Raw genomic sequence first — 24,453 nt, 5'->3', positions numbered from 1 at the left:
ATTAGTGCTAAATTATTTGCAAGCGCGTATCTTAATGTGTGCGTGTGCAATCTAATTCACGTGTCCGTCAACTGATGTGTGTGTCTGTATCTCAATCTTTGTGTGTGTAATCAGATCTGCATTTGCCTGTTCTAATTTGTGTAAACGTATTATAATTTGTCTGTGGGTAAAAAAACAAAAACTGGCTGTATGACCCCGAAAGGGAATAAGCGGTAGAAAATGGATGGATGGATGGATGTTTTTCTTTGTGTGTAACAAGAAATATGTGTCTGTATTCAGAATTGTTTGCTTGTAATACAATCTGTTTGTGCGTATCCAGATGTGTGTATGTGTGTGTATTACATTGTTTGTGTCAATATTGAGAGCTGCGTGAAGCAGAAACCCTCGACTGGCTGGGGGGGGGGGGACTATTTGGATACGCAAACAAAAATTGTGTTAACGCATATAAATATGCACACACAAATCTTCCACAAGAGAAGTGTGGCATAAATCACATGTAAATAGACAGCCTATAGAGCAGGGGTGTCAAACTCAAATACAGAGTGTAGCGTCCCGGAAGAGTTAGTGCTGCAAGGGGTACTGGGTATTTGTTCTGTTGTGTTAATGTTGCGAATGTTCTCCCGAAATGAGTTTGTCATTCTTGTTTGGTGTGGGTTCACAGTGTGGCGCATATTTGTAACAGTGTTAAAGTTGTTTACACGGCCACCTTCAGTATGGGTGTTGACCAAGTATGCCTTGCATTCATTTTTGTGCGTAAAAGCCGCATATATTATGTGACTGGGCTGGCACGCTGTTTGTAGGGAGGAAAAGAGGACACAACGACAGGTTGTAGAGTACGATAAAGCCAGGGTCCTCAATATTGTTGTCCGGGTGGAAATCGGGAAAATTCGGGAGAATGGTTGCCCCCGGGAGATTTTTGAGAGGGGCACTGAAATTCGGGAGTCTTCTGGGAAAATCGGGAGGGTTGGCAAGTAAGAGTATTAGCGGTGAATGCGGTGTTACAGCGGCACCACTGCTGTATAATAATGGCGGGCCAGCTCTAATGTTAATTTGATATTGCCTTAAGGGCCAAATTAAATTACACAGCGGGCCAAAGTTTGACACCCATGCTATAGAGTGTTCTTGCCTCACACAAAAATCTGAATAACGACACACTTTTGTTTTTTTTACACACACAGAGCGAAATATGAAAAAAAAAACATGTTTTTACCCACAGACAAATTATAATAGTACACACAAATTAGAACACGCGTACTCGATGGATCTAATAACACAGACACAGATTAGATTACACAAGCACAGATTGAGATGCACGTTTGCAAATCATTTTGCTACAATAATAGCTTCATACAAAACATGCCAAAAAGTAGTAGTTTACCTTGTGGATGTGGGTTATTTCCCAAGCTTTTTGGAACATTTGATCTGAGATAATGTCTACAATCTTTTCAACCTGTCCTAAAGAGTAACCCAAACAAAGTCTCCTTATGAACGTTGTTGGATTCATCAACAATAAATATATGTGCTACAAAAAAGTAATTTTGCCTTAGGAACACAAAAAGGACTTAATGTACACTTTCAAATTACTACCAGGACAAGACATTTTTCATTAATGACAGGTTTTTGCAGTTACGCATTAATTAAAGACTCTACAGTATATATTAATATATTTCTTAAATTGATTTTTCTATGTTTAAACTGGATATAATTTATGGGTAGTAAGATTTTAAGATTTTCCCAACATATTTTTAGAACATGATACTTCCAGAATGTTGATTATACAAGTGAGTTCTTCAAATACAAGAAAGGGTTCTTATCAAATAAACAAGGGTAGCCGAGAGTCCTGGGTTCGCATATTCTGTGAACCTATCTAATAAAATAATAAACCATGAATACCATGAATTGATTAACGTGGACCCCGACTTAAACAAGTTGGAAAACTTATTCGGGTGTTACCATTTAGTGGTCAATTGTATGGAATATGTACTGAACTGTTCAATCTACTAATAAAAGTTTCAATCAATCAACCTTAAGACATTAGAGCAGGGGTCGGGAACCTTTTTGGCTGAGAGAGCCATGAAAGCCAAATATTTTAAAATGTATTTCCGTGAGAGCCATATCATATTTTTTAACACTGAATACAACTAAATGCGTGCATTTTTTAAGTAAGACCAACATTTTTTTGAGTATAATAAGTCTCTAATTCTTTTTAATAACATTATTTCTTGAAAAGGTGCGGTAGAAAACAGATGGATGGATTAAAATGCATGAGAATGTTTTATATTTTGAACGTTATTTTTAACATCATGATTACCAGCAGAATTATTCATTACTTATCGTGTTAAGCATTGTCAGCTAAGATTAATCTGAGAGCCAGATGCAGTCATCAAAAAAGCCACATCTGGCTCTAGAGCCATAGGTTCCCTACCCCTGCATTAGAGCATGTCCGGTCGCAACCACTTCTTTAATGTTATCTTCACACACCTTTTTTTTGTTTGTTTTGTTATTGTTTTTTTTAAATATATATATATATTGTATTATTAGTTTTATTTTATTATATTTATTTTTTGTTTTTTGTATATGTTTTTTCTTCACACGCCTTCCAACCCACACTCCTAGACCGCTTACGTCACAGCCCAACGGCAATTTTGGAAGGACAAAACTCCTCCTCCTTACATAACACTCTGCGGTAACTTGTGACGGCCTGAACTGTTTGTTACACAAGTCATCTGCGTTTGTATTCATTTAAAAAAATTGGTGGGCAAGAAGTAATCAATAGTAATGCTATTAAGTTTCGTATCCGCAAACATGTGACGTTACAGGAAGTGATACAACACTTCCTGTGACGTCACAAGCATAGAAAACCAAATGCGCTGCAGCGCCGATGCTAGCGATGTGCTTACGTGACGGCCATCTTGGTTGGGGCGATGGTCCTTTTGAGATACTGCATATATATATATATAATGCATAAATTACAACTTGGTCATTTCTCGAGCGACGTTCATGCAGTTGATTTATTCGTCAATGTCAAATCATGTGCTGTTGACACACTATTTAATAATTAAAAAAAAAGTCATGAAAGGTTATTCCTGTTCCGTAGTGCAGTGGTTCTCAACCTTTTTTCAATGATGTACCCCCTGTGAACATTTATTTAATTCAAGTACCCCCTAATCAGAGCAAAGCATTTTTGGTTGAAAAAAAAGAGATAAAGAAGTAAAATACAGCACTGTGTCATCAGTTTCTAATGTATTAAATTGTAAGATATTGCTCATTTGTACTGGTCTTTCTTGAACTATTTGGAAAAAAAACAACTAAAAATAACCAAACACTTGTTCAAAAATAAACATGTGATTCAATTATAAATACATATTTCTACACATAGAAGTAATCATCAACTTAAAGTGTCCTCTTTGGCGATTGTAATACAGATCCATCTGGGTTCATGAACTTAATTCTAAACATTTCTTCACAAAAAAAATAAATCTTTAACATCAATTCTTATGGAACATGTCCTCAAAAAATCTAGCTGTCAACACTGAATATTGCATTGTTGCATTTCTTTTCATCGATGCAACATCTTCAGTAATGCGGATGTTGTACCGATCCGTTGTGGTGAAGAAGGAGCTGAGCCGGAAGGCAAAGCTCTCAATTTACCGGTCGATCTACGTTCCCATCCTCACCTATGGTCATGAGCTTTGGGTCATGACCGAAAGAATAAGATCTTGGGTACAAGCGGCCGAAATGAGTTTCCTCCGCCGTGTGGTGGGGCTCTCCCTTAGAGATAGGGTGAGAAGCTCTGTCATCCGGGCGGAACTCAAAGTAAAGCCGCTGCTCCTCCACATCGAGAGGAGCCAGATGAGGTGGTTCGGGCATCTGGTCGGGATGCCACCCGAACGCCTCCCGAGGGAGGTGTTTAGGGCACGTCCAACCGGTAGGAGGCCATGGGGAAGACCCAGGACACGTTGGGAAGACTGTCTCCCGGCTGGCCTGGGAACGCCTCGGGATCCCCCGGGAAGAGCTAGACAAAGAGGTTGGGGAGAGAGAAGTCTGGGCTTCCCTGCTTAGGCTGCTACCCCCGCGACCCGACCTCGGATAAGCGGAAGAAGATGGATGGCATTTCTTTTCAAACTTTATGAGCTTACATTCATATTGTGTTTAAATATTATTTTCCATTTTCTACCGCTTATTCCCTTTTGGGGTCGCGGGGGGCGCTGGTGCCTATCTCAGCTACAATCGGGCGGAAGGCATGGTACACCCTGGACAAGTCGCCACCTTGAATAAATATATTTATAAATCTCACGCACCCCTTGGCATACCTTCAAGTACCCCCATTTGAGAACCACTGCTGTAGTGTACAGTATAACACAATGTGCAGGAAGACATAGTTGGTTATTTGGTGAGCGTGCTGACACTATGCCCCTACTAGCTGCTCGCTGTATGCCTGACACTATGCCCCTACTAGCTGCTCGCTGTATGCCTGACACTATGCCTCTACTAGCTGGTCGCTGTATGCCTGACACTTTGCCCCTACTAGCTGCTAGCTGTATGCCTGACACTATGCCCCTACTAGCTGCTCGCTGTATGCCTGACATTATGCCCCTACTAGCTGCTCACTGTATGCCTGACACTATGCCTCTACTAGCTGGTCGCTGTATGCCTGACACTTTGCCCCTACTAGCTGCTAGCTGTATGCCTGACACTATGCCTCTACTAGCTGGTCGCTGTATGCCTGACACTTTGCCCCTACTAGCTGCTAGCTGTATGCCTGACACTATGCCCCTACTAGCTGCTCGCTGTATGCCTGACACTATGCCCCTACTAGCTGCTCGCTGTATGCCTGACACTATGCCCCTACTAGCTGCTTGCTGTATGCCTGACACTATGCCCCTACTAGCTGCTCGCTGTATGCCTGACACTATGCCCCTACTAGCTGCTCGCTGTATGCCTGACACTAAGCCCCTACTAGCTGCTCGCTGTATGCCTGACACTATGCCCCTACTAGCTGCTCGCTGTATGCCTGACACTATGCCCCTACTAGCTGCTCGCTGTATGCCTGACACTAAGCCCCTACTAGCTGCTCGCTGTATGCCTGACACTATGCCCCTACTAGCTGCTCGCTGTATGCCTGACACTATGCCCCTACTAGCTGCTCGCTGTATGCCTGACACTATGCTCCTACTAGCTGCTGGCGGTAGACACGCAGCTCAAAGAGGCGATTCATTCATCTCTATGGTCACAAGCACAGTGACGGAAGTCGTGAAGCGCGCTCATCGCTGAAGCTTAACTTGGACAAACTGGTAATTGCTAATCGAACAAAGCACGAAGTATGAAGTGTAACAGTGGACAAGAGCGTCGTTTGACGTTACTAAGTTGGGTGCAGGTGATGCTAGCTGCTGTTTCCGTTGGCTAGCTGGTAGCACCGGTGTAAAAGAAGATGCTAATATGTTAGCTACTGTGTTACGTTACGTCTTCCTCACTGGCGGAGTCAGAACTGTCCATATTATTGGACTTATCTTGAATTATAACGTTTTTTCGACCATTTTGTTATGCGTTTTAATTTTGCACTTTGTTTTCAATTCGTACTTAATTGTGGCGGTTACGTATCATGAGTTCATGATAAATAGGTCGTCCTCTGTTGTGAACGTTTCAGTTACTACGACACATCGATTTTTAGTGAAAATCTGTATACATATATGGTTTATATAAAGTGTTTTTTTTGGAACTTGCTCACAGTTAGTGTGGAAGCAACTACCAATTTGCAGTCTTGTTGGTGATGTTTCGTGGACCTGGATTTAAACAAGTTGAAAAACTTACTCTGGTGTTACCATTTAGTGGTCAATTGTACGGAATATGTACTAATAAAAGTTAAAATTAATCAATTGTTGTTAGCCAGCCAAATTGCTATCATTAGCTGATCACGCCATCCATCCATCTTTTTCCGCTTATCCGAGGTCAGGTCGCGGGGGCAGCAGCCTAAACAGGGAAGCCCAGACTTCCCTCTCCCCAGCCACTTGGTCCAGCTCCTCCCGAGGGATCTCGAGGCGTTCCCAGGCCAGCCAAGAGACATAGTCTTCCCAACGTGTTCTGGTTCTTCCCCGTGGCCTCCTGCCGGTCGGACGTGCCCTAAGCACCCCCTAACCAGATGCCCTAACCAGATGCCCTAACCACCTCATCTGGCTTCTCTCGATGTGGAGGAGCAGCGGCTTTAGTATGAGATCCTCTTGGATGGCAGAGCTTCTCAGCCTATCTCTAAGGGAGAGCCCCGCCACCCGGCAGAGGAAACTAATTTCGGCCGCTTGTACCCGTGATCTTGTCCTTTCGGTGATAAGCCAAAGCTCACACACACAGCAAATGCTGGTGTCATGTGATGGTATACTCCAGGGGTGTCAAATATACAGCCCAAGGGCTGGATCAGGCCCGCAAACAGGTTTTATCTGGCCCGTGGGATGAGTTTGCTAAGTATAAAAATTAACCTGCAATTTTTGAATGAAAGAAAGAACTGTTCTAAATGTGTCCACTGGATGTCGTAATAGGAATTATTTGTATCTTTGTAGATGATGTACGTACAAAATAAACCACATGATATTACATCAGTCGAGGAAAATGTTTAAACTACATAAAACACATCCTGTAATTTTATTTTGACATTTGTTTGTCTTGATAAATTATAAATTAACACCAATGAGTTGACTGATGAACATTATTCATAATTTATTCAGAGAATGTAAATAATGACACATAAATTGTTAACCGCAACATGTAAGTGTAAAAAAAAACACAACATTATGATTTGTACATTTTTAGAATGTTCTTGTTCTATTTTTAAATAAAGAAAACAATCTGAAGTTGTCTTTATTTTGAAGTGTTTGTGCCGCAATTTTACCTGTCCGGCCCACTTGGGAGTAGATTTTCCTCCATGTGGACCCCGATCTAATATGAGTTTGACACCCCCGGGTTACTCATTACATGCTGACATCCGTACGAGAGCGGGAAAAAATTCTTACAACTAAGTGCGTCCCGATAAGACACCAATATTAATTCGATACGACAGTGGTTCTCAAACTTTTTTGTGTCCATTTGTCTTCTCTATCTTCCAGGGGTAGAAGACATATTGTAATGATGTGTGTAACAATGCAAAATAAGGATGTAATGATATGTGAATTTCATATCACTGTTATTGTGACCAAAATTATCATGGTTCTCATTATTATTGTGGAATGTGCTCAAAAATATGTTTAAACTTAAATAAAATAAATTGACCATGAATTGATTAACATGGACCCCATTTTTCATTTGAATAAATCTTAAAGAGCTACTGTACAAACAAATGTTTACAGTACAACAATAACAGATTAGCTATCAAAACAGATAAAACACTTAGACCAAAACACTTCAGTGAAACATAAACACAAGATATTGTAAAATGGTGTTTTTTCTAACAGTGTGTCTTTGATTGATTGATTCTTCTATTAGTAAATTGCACAGTTCAGTGCATATTCCGTACAATTGACCACTAAATGGTAACACTCGAATACGTTTTTCAACTTGTTTAAGTCGGGGTCCATGTTAATCAATTCCTGGTCTATTTATTTTATTTAAGTTTAAACAGATTTTTGAGAACATTCCACAATAATAATGTTAACCATGATAATTTTGGTCACAATAACAGTGATATGAAATTCACAAATCATTACATCCTTACCGATTGTAGCTGAGATAGGCGCCAGCGCCCCCCGCGACCCCGAAAGGGAATAAGCTGTAGAAAATGGATGGATGGATTACCTCCTTATTCTGTATTTTTACACACATCATTACAATATGTCTTCTACCCCTGGAAATCAAATCTATTGTAATTATGCATCATTTCTGGCGGGCATTGTGTCTGTCTCCTCTGTTTAGTGGTACTTGAACGCACCATTAAAACACCTCGGTGTCTTTTCCTCTGAGGAAAGTTGGATCTTAATAATTCCGTGCTAAGAGAGCAGAGCGTGAATGTTCAATGTGCACAACTGAATAACTTACGTGCTCAGACAGTAATGTGTTTATAGAAGTTTAGAATTGGGGGATGTTGTTTTTTAATGGGGAAACACTTATGTGTTTTGTTTTCATGTGAGCATTTAAACTAGCGAGCTGGCACGAAAAGTCTACCGTGGCCCGTGAGTTTATAAATGGGCAGGTATCGGTTTTTAGATAATTTTAATTTAAAAGAGTAATACTAACCGTCGGGAGTGTTGTCGTCCCTACAATATAGTCATGTTCCCCGACGATATTTTCCGTTGACTAAAATGTAAATTTTGTCAACGTGCCTTTGTTTTAACTAGTTATCGTCCTACTTTAGTCAGGAGAAAATAGGTCGATAACTAAGACAAACATTTTTAGTCAACAAAATTAACACTGATATACTTACAAAATTTATAGAAAACCTTAATGGAGGTGTTTGGTTTTTTTAAGGGTTTAATAGACAGAAAATAGCTTCTCCCATAGGCTCCATTGTGTGTATTTAATATTTAAAATGCACAAAAAAACCCCATATGTGTTCTTGTCTTACATAATGATTGTGAACCATAGGCACAATTCCAAAAAAGTGCCATTTCGCTTTAATTGGCTGTCCAGCTTTGCGCAAATAAACACACCGCAGAACTGCTTGTATCGGAGCTTATATCGGTTGTTTTAGATCAGGGGCGCTCACACTTTTTCTGCAGGCGAGCTACTTTTCAATTGACCAAGTCGAGGAGATCTACCTCATTCCTATTTATAATTTATATTTATTTATTTATGAAAGAGACATTTTTGTTAACAAGTTAATGGTGTTTAATGATAATACAGGCATGTTTAACACACATAGATTCCTTTCTTTCATGAAGACAAGAATATAAGTTTGTGTATTTGATTCTGATGACTTGCATTCATTGGAATTAGACAGTGGTGCTGATAACGTCCGCATTTTCAAATGGAGGAAAAAAAAAGTCCTCCTTTCTGTCCAATACCACATGAAAGTGGTTGGATTTGGCATCTCATTTGTCCAACTTGCATACTCGTTTTTAAACACTTTGTTATGAGAGTAGCATATGTGTGTGGCCCTTTAATGTCTGGCAGCAGGCGAGTGACGTCAGTGACTGTGCGGGTGGGCAAGCAAGTGAGAAAGCGGTCGCTGAGGGCCGGGGAGAAATACATTGGCATCAAACTCCGTAGCTTGCTAGCTTGTGCACGCTAGCTTTCTGAGACTCTTATTTTGTTAGCACAGGCAGGATGAAACAAGTCTTATGGTGAAGACAGGAACTGTGCAGTCGGTCTTTAGAGTTTTGACAGTAGGTACGGAGTCTCTAGAAATAAAATGTGTTTCTCTGCGTCCGCCCTGTTAGTGATTTTTTTCTTAAATATGAGCTCGCAGCAGCCAGCGTCATCTCACAAGATCCTCGGGTGCCGAGAATGTCAAACAACTGACGAAAGTGAAGTCTTGGTATGATTGATGATTGCTCATTTTTATGTATATTTTTTAATGCCTGGCTTGAGATCGACTGACACACCCTCCGAGATCGACCAGTCGATCACGATCGACGTAATGGGCACCCCTGTTTTAGATGCAAACTGATATCATCACGGTGTGGCGCCGTGCGCAACCCGAAGGTCCCTGGTTCAATCCCCACCTAGTACCAACCTCGTCACGTCCGTTGTGTCCTTTAGCAAGACACTTCACCCTTGCTCCTGATGGGTGCTAGTTAGCGCGTTGCATGGCAGCTCCCTCCATCAGTGTGGGAATGTGTGTGTGAATAGGTGAATGTGGAAGTAGTACCTTGAAGGTAGAAAAGCGCTATACAAGTACAACCCATTTTACCATTTAATTTTTTTTTAGTCCAATAATTATTTTAGTTTTTTTACTCACACTGTACACAAAACACTTGAAAGACGATACAAAATCCCTGAATACAAAAACTAAATAAAACCGTAATAAACCGTACCTTATCCGTTTTTATTATAATCTCAGCGTTCGTTTTGCCTTGTCTCAATGTGTCATTACTGTCAAATTCCAGACAGATCCATGAAGCGTCACAGACCCAGCGGGGATGAGGAAACACCCCTTCAGAACATTACCCCAGACCACAGCAGTAAAGACCGAGAGCAGAGCAATGGAACGTCCGATGTTGGGTCTGCAGACCTGCAAGACGGCGACGGCGATGGCGACAACGACACGGGCCTGAGGAGGGAAATAAGGAGCAAGTACAGAGACCTCATTGATACAGTCCAACGTAAGTAAAGATTGCTTTCCACGGGGTAGCAGCTAGTTTTGCTTACTTAATGGGTCATAGGATTTTTTTGTACATTTAAAGTACTTCCTTGTGGTCTACATAACATGTAATGGTGGTTCTTCGGTCAAAATGTCGCATAGATTATGTTTTACAAACCGTTTTCAAGCTGCATTCTGACCCTCTCTTCAGAATGCGCTGGTTTGTGGGCGGTCTTATTTTCGTGTCTACACTTTGACTGCGTCTTCTCCCCGTCAACCATGTTGTAGGTTTTAGCGCTTCCATATGGAGTCTACTGACAGATATAAGTTAGAACTAGAGCTGAGCGATATGGCTGAAAACTGTCACGATATTAGTTTTTTATATTGGTCGATATCGATATTTTTTTAAAATTTTCATGACCTATTGAAAATATGGACCAGAAGGAAACTATATTAAATGTTAACATTTTCATTTGGAATGTAACCCCCCTCTGATTATAATGCCCTCAGCTATTAAGGCAGAAAGGAAACTAAATGTCAACCATGGAAAGCACAATGTAAACACATTTCTAAAATCACACTTAACAATGACTTATTTAAATGAAGGTGCAAAAATAAAGTGTAATAAAGTCGTGATTAGTGGGAAAATGTAAACACAGAGAAACCTGAGAAAAATCTTCAGCAGGTTTAGCACCAAAAATGTTACGTGGTCCATGTAACTTTTTATTTCGTGTGTTATCTTTCTTTATTGGGAAGTCGTGGCTCGGTTGGTAGAGCGGCCGTGCCAGAAACTTTATGGTTCTTGGTTCAATCCCCGGCTTCCGCCATCCAAATCATGCCCGTTGTATCCTTGTGCAAGAGACTTCACCCTTGCTCCTGTTGGGTCGTGGTTAGGGCTTTGGATGGCAATTCCTGCAATCAGTGTGAGTGAATGTGGAAATAATGTCAAAATGCGTTGAGTACTTTGATGGTAGAAAAGAGCTATACAAGTATTACCCATTTACCATTTATATATGGAAATTAGTTTGTTATGCAGTAAATAATATTTGACTATTATTGGACCAAATTATTATTTTAAAGTATCACATTTGTTATATTTTCTCATGTATTTTAGTAATACAGTCCTGCACTTTATTTCCTACCTGTTGTTTCTGTACATCAGGATAAGGTTGAAAAGAAAAGATGAGTGCGGCGAAGGACTACGGTCCGTCTAAAAAAGGCCAAAAAACTGTCATACGGTCGAGATGACTTTTCCTGTTTTATCAGAAATGTCTTCACTTTCTGCAGCATTAATTTTATTTCATTTCTCTTCTCACTCCGTGCAGAAAGCAGTGAGATGGCGCAACTAAACGTGATAGTTTGTACTGTTGTGCGCTTGGCTGTTTTACGTCCATTTTCCATCCATTTTCTACCGCTTATTCCTTTTCGGGGTCGCGGGGGGCGCTGGCGCCTATCTCAGCTACAATCGGGCGGAAGGCAGGGTACACCCTGGACAAGTCGCCAACTCATCGCAGGGCCAACACAGATAGACAGACAACATTCACACTCACATTCACACACTAGGGCCAATTTAGTGTTGCCAATCAACCTATCCCCAGGTGCATGTCTTTGGAAGTGGGAGGAAGCCGGAGTACCCGGAGGGAACCCACGCATTCACGGGGAGAACATGCAAACTCCACACAGAAAGATCCCGAGCCTGGATTTGAACCCAGGACTGCAGGAACTTCGTATTGTTTTGCTGACTTACCAGACCGCGAGTGCCTTTATTCAAGCAATCAACCATCCTTCATTCTTTACGGTTTTTTCCTATCAAAAAATATATATTTTTTGAACATTTTATCGAACACATTTCATATTGATATCTTTTACATGCCTATTGTGATATATATTCGGGATTTTACGGTATCAACATGTCACAGTACAATATTATGATATTAAGGCCACGGTACAATATTATTACTATATATATATGTATCCATCCATCCATCCATCCATCATCTTCCGCTTATCCGAGGTCGGGTCGCGGGGGCAACAGCCTAAGCAGGGAAACCCAGACTTCCCTCTCCCCAGCCACTTCGTCTAGCTCTTCCAGGGGGATCCCGAGGCGTTCCCAGGCCAGCCGGGAGACATAGTCTTCCCAACGTGTCCTGGGTCTTCCCCGTGGCCTCCTACCGGTTGGACGTGCCTTAAACACCTCCCTAGGGAGGCGTTCGGGTGGCATCCTGACCAGATGCCCGAACCACCTCATCTGGCTCCTCTCGATGTGAAGGAGCAGCGGCTTTACTTTGAGTTCCTCCCGGATGGCAGAGCTTCTCACCCTATCTCTAAGGGAGAGCCCCGCCACACGGCGGAGGAAACTCATTTCGGCCGCTTGTACCCGTGATCTTATCCTTTCGGTCATGACCCAAAGCTCATGACCATAGGTGAGGATGGGAACGTAGATCGACCGGTAAATTGAGAGCTTTGCCTTCCGGCTCAGCTCCTTCTTCACCACAACGGACCGGTACAACGTCCGCATTACTGAAGACGCCGCACCGATCCGCCTGTCGATCTCACGATCCACTCTTCCCTCACTCGTGAACAAGACTCCTAGGTACTTGAACTCCTCCACTTGGGGCAGGGTCTCCTCCCCAACCCGGAGATGGCACTCCACCCTTTTCCGGGCGAGAACCATGGACTCGGACTTGGAGGTGCTGATTCTCATTCCGGTCGCTTCACACTCGGCTGCGAACCGATCCAGCGAGAGCTGAAGATCCCGGTCAGATGAAGCCATCAGGACCACATCATCTGCAAAAAGCAGAGACCTAATCCTGCGGTTACCAAACCGGAACCCCTCAACGCCTTGACTGCGCCTAGAAAGTCCAACCCTCACTGGAAATGTGTTCGACTTACTGCCGGCAATGCGGACCAAGCTCTGGCACTGATCGTACAGGGAACGGACCGCCACAATAAGACAGTCCGATACCCCATACTCTCTGAGCACTCCCCACAGGACTTCCCGAGGGACACGGTCGAATGCCTTCTCCAAGTCCACAAAGCACATGTAGACTGGTTGGGCAAACTCCCATGCACCCTCAAGAACCCTGCCGAGAGTATAGAGCTGGTCCACAGTTCCACGACCAGAACGAAAACCACACTGTTCCTCCTGAATCTGAGGTTCGACTATCCGACGTAGCCTCCTCTCCACTACACCTGAATAAACCTTACCGGGAAGGCTGAGGAGTGTGATCCCACGATAGTTGGAACACACCCTCCGGTCCCCCTTCTTAAAGAGAGGAACCACCACCCCGGTCTGCCAATCCAGAGGTACCGCCCCCGATGTCCACGCGATGCTGCAAAGTCTTGTCAACCAAGACAGCCCCACAGCATCCAGAGCCTTAAGGAACTCCGGGCGGATCTCGTCCACCCCTGGGGCCTTGCCACCGAGGAGCTTTTTAACTACCTCAGCGACCTCAGCCCCAGAAATAGGAGAGTCCACCACAGATTCCCCAGGCACTGCTTCCTCATAGGAAGACGTGTTGGTGGGATTGAGGAGGTCTTCGAAGTATTCCTTCCACCTATCCACAACATCCGCAGTCGAGGTCAGCAGAACACCATCCGCACCATACACGGTGTTGATAGTGCACTGCTTCCCCTTCCTGAGGCGGCGGACGGTGGTCCAGAATCGCTTCGAAGCCGTCCGGAAGTCGTTTTCCATGGCTTCCCCGAACTCTTCCCATGTCCGAGTTTTTGCCTCCGCGACCGCTGAAGCTGCACACCGCTTGGCCTGTCGGTACCTGTCCACTGCCTCCGGAGTCCTATGAGCCAAAAGGACCCGATAGGACTCCTTCTTCAGCTTGACGGCATCCCTCACCGCTGGTGTCCACCAAGGGGTTTTAGGATTGCCGCCCCGACAGGCACCAACTACCTTGCGGCCACAGCTCCGATCTGCCGCCTCGACAATAGAGGTGCGGAACATGGTCCACTCGGATTCAATGTCCAGCACCTCCCTCGTGACATGTTCAAAGTTCTTCCGGAGGTGGGAATTGAAACTTTGTCTGACAGGAGACTCTGCCAGACGTTCCCAGCAGACCCTCACAATGCGTTTGGGCCTCCCAGGTCTGTCCGACATCCTCCCCCACCATCGCAGTCAACTCACCACCAGGTGGTGATCGGTGGAAAGCTCCGCCCCTCTCTTCACCCGAGTGTCCATAACATGAGGCCGCAAATCCGATGACACAACTACAAAGTCGATCATGGAACTGCGGCCTAGGGTGTCCTGGTGCCAAGTGCACATATGGACACCCTTATGTTTGAACATGGTGTTTGTTATGGACAAACTGACGAGCACAAAAGTCCAATAACAAAACACCACTCGGGTTCAGATCCGGGCGGCCATTCTTCCCAATCACGCCTCTTCAGGTTTCACTGTCGTTGCCAACGTGAGCGTTGAAGTCCCCCAGTAGGACAAGGGAATCACCCGGGGGAGCACTTTCCAGTACTCCCTCGAGCGTTCCCAAAAAGGGTGGGTACTCTGAACTGCTGTTTGGTGCATAAGCACAAACAACAGTCAGGACCCGTCCCCCCACCCGAAGGCGGAGGGAGGCTACCCTTTCGTCCACCGGGTTGAACTCCAACGTACAGGCTTTGAGCCGGGGGGAAACAAGAATTGCCACCCCAGCCCGTCGCCTCTCACTGCCGGCAACGCCAGAGTGGAAGAGGGTCCAATCCCTCTCGAGAGAAGTGGTTCCAGAGCCCTTGCTGTGCGTCGAAGTGAGTCCGACTATATCCAGCCGGAATTTCTCGACTTCGCGCACTAGCTCAGGCTCTTTCCCCCCCAGTGACGTGACGTTCCACGTTCCAAGAGCTAGCTTCTGTAGCCGAGGATCGGACCGCCAGGTGCCCTGCCTTCGGCTGTCGCCCAGCTCACAATGCACCCGACCTCTATGGCCCCTGCTATGGGTGGTGAGCCCATTGGAGGGGTGACCCACGTTGCCTCTTCGGGCTGTGCCCGGCCGGGCCCCATGGGAACAGGCCCGGCCACCAGGCGCTCGCCATCGTGCCCCACCTCCGGGCCTGGCTCCAGAGGGGGGCCCCGGTGACCCGCGTCCGGGCGAGGGAAATCTGGGTCCATGATGTTTCTTCTTCATAAAGGTCTTCGAGCTGCTCTTTGTCTGATCCCTCACCTAGAACCTGTTTGCCTTGGGAGACCCTACCAGGGGGCTTTATGCCCCCGGACAACATAGCTCCTAGGATCATTGGGACACGCAAACTCCTCTACCACAATAAGGTTGCAGCTCAGATATATATATATATATATGTATATATATATATATATATATATAAAAAAGCTTGGTAAATGCCTTAGTGCGTAAATGCTTAGGGATAAACAGATTTACTGTAATGTCAGAAAAACCTGTTGAAAGGTTCTAGTCATATTTATGACTACAAAGTACAAACATTATATTTCTAAGTGCAAATCATTGTGCAGCAGCATCTACTGTTTCATGCAAATATTTAAAAGAATAACTTACAGTTAATGTCTTTAAATTGACAATGTAAACATCTGGTGTAAAAAGTGTAAAATAATAATGTACACTTTAGTGTCTTTTTAGATTATAGGAAGCAGTGTCCTCTACAATGGACATGTTTATATCAGTGAACTAACAATTGAACTTTTAGTAATATAAATACCTCAAAGACTTATGTTTGGCTTTATTGGCTTCAAATATATTTTCTGTGTGACGGTTTATGAGATGGCGTGTCCTGCATTTTGCCCTGAGTGTTAGGAAAATAGATGGATGGATTGAGGATGTACCGAGTAGTTTTTAAATTAACCTTTATTTCCCGCATTGAACATTTTTTTGGTGATATCCCACTGTGTGTGCAACAAGACCGGCTGGCTTTGTGTTGCCATGCGAACAGTCGAAACAAAAGTGGCGTGCTTCGCTTTGCAGATAACAGACTTTCTTACCTCTGCCGAAGAAGCTATGTTTTGGCCTGGACTTGTTTGTTTTTTATTAATATAACTCAACCAGTTATGGACAGATTTAATGTCCAAAAAACAATTTATTTTATCTATGAGGAGGAGTATGAACACACTTCACTTCCTGCTTACGTCGTTCAACGCCCCCACATTGCCAGTCCCGCGCTGTGCAAAGGATTCTTGGAGATGTAGTTTATTTACAAACCCAGCCAATGCTAAAACGCCATGAAAAACTACACTCACCAAGTCTTCATTTGATGCCATCACACGTCAAGGCATTAATGAGAAGACTTTGTAACCGAAGTACCGTAGCATTTATAATACCGTTACATCTCTAATATATATTGATATCCTTTTATCAGCTCAGCGTTAGTTAGAACTATACTCTAAATGGCAACAGCAAAGGATGCATGTGCATGTATGAGCCAGTCTGCCCTACAAGAGGATAGAGAAAAAGAAAGAGCTTATTGACTACAGCGTCAGACTTCAGTGGTGGACTTGTACAAAGCTCTTTAGGTAATTCTCTACTATATATGGATGTATACGCTGACAGCAAATGTGAGAAAAAGTCACAAATTGGGAAAATCCCAAATTGCTCGTAAAGAGGAAGGCAACATTGTTTTATAAATATCTATGCCATGCCTTCATGGTTTGATTTCCCATTTTCAGGACTTATGCAGATCCCACATACACAAAACGGGTACCAAAAAGTAAGAAAAGTTGTTTTTCTGCATAACAAGTCCCATTTAAGGTGTTTATTTCCCCCCAGGAAACAGAGAAGACATTCTGAGCCCCTCCAACAATAAACTCACAGAGGTTTTGGAAGAGGCTGACAGACTTTTTCAAAATGGTACGTAGGATGACTTTACTGCTTTCTTCCAATGTTGACTATTCATTTTTGATTGAAGAACATCTTCAAATGAATTGAATGAGATTAAGTGTGACTTTTGGTTCCTGAGTAATGTAACTCATTGTAGTAAAAGGCTCTTTTTCTAACAGAACATTTGTTTGACAGTTAAGCAGACAAGGGAAGCAGCACTGGATGCTAAGCTCCTTGTTATGGCCTCAGACCTGGGGAAGGACAAGGCCAGCCAACTGGTAGCCGAGGGCAGTGCTTTCGACGCCACTGTTTTTGCTGAGCATCTGGTAAGAAATTAGTGACAATGATCCCACAGTAAATAGTGATCGGTATTTGCCAACACGTGGGTTACCCCACAGTCAATAATTCAAAATAACTGATGACCAATTAACTTGTTGATATTTTTCTAATTATTCTTTTTAGGTGGCAGTAATTGCTACGGAATTTTGTGTTTGTGTTGTAATTTTAATACTTAAATAAAGAAAAGTAATGTGATTTACCCCATGCCAGTTATGTATTAGTACTTTCAAAACAATCTTCAAGTCAAAACCCAGGGTTTGCTGGCTCACTCAGTTGTACATATGATAAAGACTTGTCTATCAATTAATTGATCCATTGTTTTGATGCTGCCGGATGAACTGGAGCTCCGCTGTTGTCATGGTAGCTCTAGCTCAGCGGTTCCTAACCTTTTTCACCTTGAGGCTCAATTGCTCCACTAAAGACAGGCCTGAAGCCCACTAAAATATTAACACCGAATTAATAATCTTATTGTTGATTTAATCCATCCATCCATCCATCTTCTTCTGCTTATCCGAGGTCGGGTCGTGGGGGCAGCAGCCTAAACTTTCCTCTCCCAAGCCACTTCGTCCAGCTCTTCCCGGGGGATCCCGAGGCGTTCCCAGCCCAGCCGGGAGACATAGTCTTCCCAACGTGTCCTGGGTCTTCCCTGTGGCTTCCTACCGGTTGGACTTGTCCTAAACATCTCCCTAGGCAGGCGTTCGGGTGGCATCCTGACCAGATGTCCGAACCACCTCATCTGGCTCCTCTTGATGTGGAGGAGCAGTGGCTTTACTTTGAGCTCCTCCCGGACGACAGAGCTTCTCACCCTATCTCTAAGGGAGAGCCCCGCCACCCGGCGGAGGAAACTCATTTCGGCCGCTTGTACCCGTGATCTTGTCCTTTCGGTCATAACCCAAAGCTAATGACCATAGGTGAGGGTGGAAACGTAGATCGACCGGTAATTTGAGAGCTTTGCTTTTCGGCTCAGCTCCTTCTTCACCACAACGGATCGATACAGCGTCCGCATTACTGAATCCGCCGCACCGATCCGCGTGTCGATCTAAGATAGGCTCCAGCACCACCCGCGACCCTGAAAGGGATAAGCGGGAGAGGAGAGGGATGGATGGACAATTCAGTTACATGAACATGTTAACGTGAAAAAACTGCACATGTAAATAACACTCAACAAAAGCATCCAACATTAAATCCAATATTGAGTCATTCATAGGTTTAGTTACTTTTTTTTACACTGTGTTCCTATTAATAATATACATCATCTCAAATAACTAACGTATCAAAAGTATCCATATTTTTATTTGAGAATCGATATTACAGCATAGAGGCTTCACGGTGGCATAGGGGTTAGTGCGTCTGCCTCACAATACGAAGTTCCAGCAGTCCTGGGTTCAAATCCAGGCTCGGGATCTTTCTGTGTGGAGTTTGCTTGTTCTCCCCGTGAATGCGTGGGTTCCCTCCGGGTACTCCGGCTTCCTCCCACCTCCAAAAACATGCACTTGGGGATAGGTTGATTGGCAACACTAAATTGGCCCTAGTGTTTGAATGTGAGTGTGAATGTTGTCTGTCTATCTGTGTTGGCAGGTGGCGACTTGTCCAGGGTGTACCCCGCCTTCCGCCCGATTGTAGGTGAGATAGGCACCAGCACCCCCTGCAACCCAAAAAGGGAATAAGCTGTAGAAAATGGATGGATGGATGGATATTACAGCATAGATATCTGGTATCGGCTGGATCGATATTTCAGTACCGATCCGCCAAGTAAATAGTCTTTGGTACTAATGATACTGAGAAAAGCTGGTATGGAGGTATAGATACGTTTGACAACCTTAATTTACATTATTGGTCCATAATAGGGGTGTCAAACTCATTTTAATCCAGGGCTGCATTGAAGAAAATCCAGGCACATGCGGGTTGGACTATCTCACAGTAACACATGAAGTTGTAGTTATCAAGCATTTATTAAACACTCTGGTCATTTGTCAAGATCAATAACTATCTGTAAGGAAGCAAAAACGGCATAAGAAACATGTTAAATAAAGACCCATTTAAATGAACACCCATTCCTATCATAAACGGATTTGCATTTCAGCCTCATTTGTCGTACAGTTTGTACTGCAGACTAAAAGGCATCAATGCTGAAGATTCTCTCGCTGTCTGACAGCTGTCCTTCATGGGTCTCAATCGGCTGGAAAATGTGGAAGAGGGGCAAGGAAAAGATCAAGTGGATGGTTATCTCCCCAGCGATGCCTGGCACCGATTGGCCCAGAGAGCAGAGGAGTGTTTTAGGACGGCACCCACTTTCCACTACATGTGAGTGCCCCATCTTTTGAGTACACGGACTACTGTTGGGATGCTTAGGAAGTTGTTTTCGTAACGCTACTTTATCACTGACTTTCACCTTGGAACCTATCAGGATGGGTTCTTTCCATGCTGAGCCACCCCCACCGAAGCAAAGGACAGAACGACAAAGGAAGGCACCCAGCAAAGAAGCCAAAAGAATCATGCCCACTCAGGTAGCTAAGTTACTTTCGCTCTTCTACACCTAAAAAAAGATAATAGATTTTAAAGGGGAACTGCACTTTTTTGTGAATTTTGTTGTCTGTCGCTCACAATCATTAGAAAAGACATGAAGACGGAGGGATTTATTTTTATTTTTTTATACATTCTAACTCGTAAATAAATGTCCGCTTATAGCTGAGCAAATGAGAAGTCCTCTATTCCAGTGCTTTGTTGAAAAAATTCTGAGGCACACCACCAGCAGAAAACATTAAAAAATTAAACCCAGCAGCCGATATTGACAATAAAAAGTAATTCTCGCAATTGTTGGATATGAATTCCAACCATAACCAAGCATACATCACTATGGCTCTTGTCTCAAAGTAGGTGTACTCTCACGACCTGTCACATCAAGCTGTGACGTATTTGTAGTTTTTTCCTGTGTTCCTATGTGTAGTGTTTTACTTCTTGTCTTACGCTCCTATTTTGTTGTTGATTTTCATGTCATTTACGGATGTACTTTCTGGACGCTGTGTGCTCCACACGCTGTAAGTCTTTGCTGTCGTCCAGCATTCTGTTTTTGTTTACTTTGCAGCCAGTTAAGTTTTAGTTTTACATTACCTTCCCTATGCTTCAATGCCTTTTCTTAGCGTCACTCGCCTTTTGTTTATTTTTGGTTTAAGCAATAGGCACTTTTTTACCTGCAAACCATTGTCATTGTCACCTGCTGCTACCTACTGGTATGGAAGAGTATGACACGGTTACTCTGCCGTGCTCTAGACAGTACAAACACTCGACAGCGGCACATTTCCGGATTATAATAACTGTTTGGCAAAAAATATTTTTAACCCAATTAGGTGAAATTACATAAACTCCCACATCTCACGGTACACTAGTGTGCCGCGGCACAGTGGTTCAAAAACACTACTCTATTCCACCCATAAAACACAATAAAAAACATCCAAAAATCCCCAAAATACTTTACTTCTTGTGACTTGTATATTAACCTAGTATTAGTGATATTGTTATTAAAAACGCTAACGCAGACAAACTTTAACGGCGCCGTGGTCACAAACTTGTGTGCCAATATTGACATCACCCAGTAGTACGCTGCTTCCTAACTCGCACACTTTATTGTAGATCATAAATCATGCATCTCACCTGGATAGTGTAAGAACGAGGACGTATGTAGACAAGTTGGCCAGATATTGTCTTACTTTATCCACACACCATGATAATACTCATATATTGAGGCACATCAAGTCGTGCGGCTTCATACCTTACCAAAGTCGTACTAAAATATTTTAATAGATTTTTGAGCGCCGTGTGTGATGTTCTATATATTCAATGGAACATATAAAATGTTGGTGTTGTTTACTTGAGACCCATTATAGTGCACCTACATGTCTGTTATGTTTGACTGCCATCTACTGGTCACACTTATCATTACACCATTTACCAAATAAAATAGCTTCAAGGTGGGTATGCTCAACCAAAAATATTCCTTACATTAGGCGCACCGGGTTATAAGGCACACTGTCGAATTTTGAGAAGAAAAAAAATGTAAGTGCGCCTTCTGTCCGGAAAATACGGTAATAAAACATTATTAGAGGTGTTTGGGTATTTTTTAATGGTTTTATAGGCAGAATATAGCTCCATTGTAAGCTGACTTTATCGCATGTATTCAATATTTAGAATGCATAAAAATCCATCCGCCTTCATGTTTTTCGTAATGATTGTGAACGATAGGCAACATTAAAAAAGTGCGGTGCCACACTGAGTAATAGTATTGTAGGAATAACATAATAAATTCCTAATTTTATCTGTGTTTTCACGTATCTTTTATGGTCTTACATTTTTTCTTACAACTTACTAAATTGACCCAAATGCAGTATAATAATATCAAGGTAATAAGTGACAACACAACTCCGCCCCAAGTGAGACAGAGCATTTCTTCCTGTCACTCGCATGCATACACACGGAGGATTATTTTACTGATATAGAAAACATTATTATAGCATTTGTTTTGTTTTTGCATCAGTCTTTAATATTCTTCAACAACAAATATTTGGGAAAAATATCACCTCCACAAGTTTGGACTATATTTATTTTGATTTTTTTGACAATTTTATTAAATGGAGGATTACCTGCCAGCAGATTGCAATTTAATTTTCATGGTTCATTAAAAAACAATCTTTGAACACATATGCTAATTTTAGGTTTTGCTTTTTTGGTTTGCAGCTAGGAAAAAGTTAACAATTCATATAAAGCGTTCTGTCATTCATTAATTGACATTTTACATGCGCTTTTTGGCACAAAACGAGGCCCCCAACACACCTTTGCACAGCGACAGTGAGAAGCGGCCCTGCTTAGATGACGTACAGTGGGGCAAAAAAGTATTTAGTCAGCCACCGATTGTGCAAGTTCTCCCACTTAAAATGATGACAGAGGTCTGTAATTTTCATCATAGGTACACTTCAACTGTGAGAGACAGAATGTGAAAAAAAATCCAGGAATTCACATTGTAGGAATTTTAAAGAATTTATTTGTAAATTATGATGGAAAATAAGTATTTGGTCAACCATTCAAAACTTTCACTGATGGAAGGAGGTATGGTGTTCTTGGGATGCAACTCAGTATTCTTCTTCCTCCAAACACGACGAGTTGAGTTTATACCAAAAAGTTCTATTTTGGTTTCATCTGACCACAGGACATTCTCCCAATCCTCTGCTGTATCATCCATGTTTCCATTTTCGTATGAACTCAACTCGTCGTGTTTGGAGGAAGAACCCAAGAACACCACACCTACTGTGAAGCATGGGGGTTGAAACATAATGCTTTGGGGCTGTTTTTCTGCTAGGGGGACTGGACGATTGATCCGTGTTAAGGAAAGAATGAATGGGGCCATGTATCGTGAGATTTTGAGCCAAAACCTCCTTCCATCAGTGAGAGATTTGAATGGTTGACCAAATATTTATTTTCCACCATCATTTACAAATAAATTCTTTAAAATTCCTACAATGTGAATTCCTGATTTTTTTTTTCACATTCTGTCTCTCACAGTTGAAGTGTACCTATGATGAAAATTACAGACCTCTGTCATCATTTTAAGTGGGAGAACTTGCACAATCTGTGGCTGACTAAATACTTTTTGCCCCACAGTAGGTGTTTTGCTGTGGTGGGTGTCCGAAGAGTGCTCATGTTGTGAATATTTTGCATTGTCAGCTGAAAAAAATGGAAGAGTCCCATCAAGAGGCCACAGAGAAAGAGGTGGAAAGGATCCTAGCCTGCTTGAAGAGTTACCAACAAGATGATCGTGAGTTTTAAAGGAAGCGCCTTATTCTTGTGTAAATATTGTTGCTTGTGTGTATAACAGAACTCCCTTTCAATCACAGCATCGTCGCCGATATCATATTACGAGTTTGTTATTGACCCCAACTCATTTTCACGGACAGTAGAAAACATTTTCCACACGTCTTTTCTTGTCAGGGTGAGCTTGATTTTTTTGTAGAACTGATTAAACGTAAGCTGGCATGCCCTCTAGTGACTGTTTGGTGTGTTACAGGACGGTTTGGCACGACTATGCCTGGATAGTGACAAGTTGCCTTGTATTGGTTAGTGCACACCACTGATTAGTGTCACTTAGAAAAAGAGAAAAAATTATTTTGTGTATATTAATACATGTTTTTGTGTTTTAGCTCCTGTGGAGGAGGGGGAGATGGAAACTGGAGGATCGGTCAGCCAAAATCAGTGCGTTATTTCTATCCGCCCAAAGACATGGAAGGTGAACATGCGGCATAATTCCTCCCTACATTGTTTTTGTTTCTGGCTATCAAGCTTATCTCAGGTTAAAAATTTGTATTGATCGTCATTTTGTTTTCTTTTAGGAGCTTGTCGAAGCCTTCGACATCACAGACGCTATGATTCCGCCACAAAACACGCATTCTCAGTGATTGGCCAAACATCTTTTACGAGGAAGTCAACATTGTTTTAAGGTGTCTTACTGTTTTTTGTGAATAGCAACATTTTAAAGTGTGTTACACAGTTCTTTTAATCTTTTTATGTATTTTTATATGGTTTTCATTAATAAAACAGAAATAAAATAACACCGACTTGGTTTTGATTTATTATCATGACTGTAAGACGGATTGACTTGTTTTATTATTATTTGCACTTTTGAAAATATTCTACGGGTGAAACTCCAAAAAATAGAAGGCAACGTTTTTTTCGTTTAAGCAATTAGATTTACAAGGTGAAACTAAAATGACAAACTCATAACATGCAACTCAAGATTTTTCAAGCCTTCTTTTGATGTAAATATAATTTTGATGATTAAGGATTACAGGTTATGAAAATCTTAGAACATTTGGGGTTTTCTTTAAAGGCCTACTGAAACCCACTACTACCGACCACGCAGTCTGATAGTTTATATGTCAATGATGAAATATTAACATTGCAACACATGCCAATACGGCCGGTTTAGTTTACTAAATTGCAATTTTAAATTTCCCGCGGATTTTCTTGTTGAAAACGTAGCGGAATGATGAAGCGTGCGCGTGACGTCACGGACTGTAGAGGAAATATTAGCGCAGCACCATTTGCGGCTACAAGTCGTCT

The 24,453-nt window shown here is 42.5% G+C and overlaps 1 protein-coding gene across 1 annotated transcript; it reads left to right on the top strand.

Moving 5' to 3' along the window:
- Window positions 1-5,153: 5,153 nt before the first annotated feature.
- On the top strand, window positions 5,154-23,942 carry nsmce4a (NSE4 homolog A, SMC5-SMC6 complex component). Its single transcript, XM_061910533.1, has 11 exons — window positions 5,154-5,294; window positions 10,029-10,244; window positions 16,957-17,037; window positions 17,203-17,333; window positions 19,502-19,650; window positions 19,754-19,853; window positions 23,062-23,152; window positions 23,232-23,326; window positions 23,402-23,450; window positions 23,535-23,620; window positions 23,724-23,942. Exons 2-11 carry the CDS (start codon window positions 10,037-10,039, stop codon window positions 23,787-23,789), a joined length of 1,056 nt encoding a protein of 351 aa, XP_061766517.1. The 5' UTR covers window positions 5,154-5,294; window positions 10,029-10,036; the 3' UTR covers window positions 23,790-23,942.
- The last annotated feature ends 511 nt before the right edge of the window (window positions 23,943-24,453 follow it).

Source organism: Nerophis ophidion, linkage group LG09 (genome assembly GCF_033978795.1).
Source record: "Nerophis ophidion isolate RoL-2023_Sa linkage group LG09, RoL_Noph_v1.0, whole genome shotgun sequence".
Lineage (NCBI taxonomy): Eukaryota > Metazoa > Chordata > Actinopteri > Syngnathiformes > Syngnathidae > Nerophis > Nerophis ophidion.
This window is presented reverse-complemented; position numbering and strand designations above follow the sequence as displayed.

Bases quoted from the DNA above. Each gene is read 5' to 3' on its own strand.
- nsmce4a (XM_061910533.1), top strand. From the start codon at position 10,037: ATGAAGCGTCACAGACCCAGCGGGGATGAGGAAACACCCCTTCAGAAC. The intron at 19,854-23,061 runs GTAGCTAAGTTA...TTGCATTGTCAG, and splicing joins AAAGAATCATGCCCACTCAG to CTGAAAAAAATGGAAGAGTC. The intron at 23,621-23,723 runs GTGAACATGCGG...GTTTTCTTTTAG, and splicing joins TCCGCCCAAAGACATGGAAG to GAGCTTGTCGAAGCCTTCGA.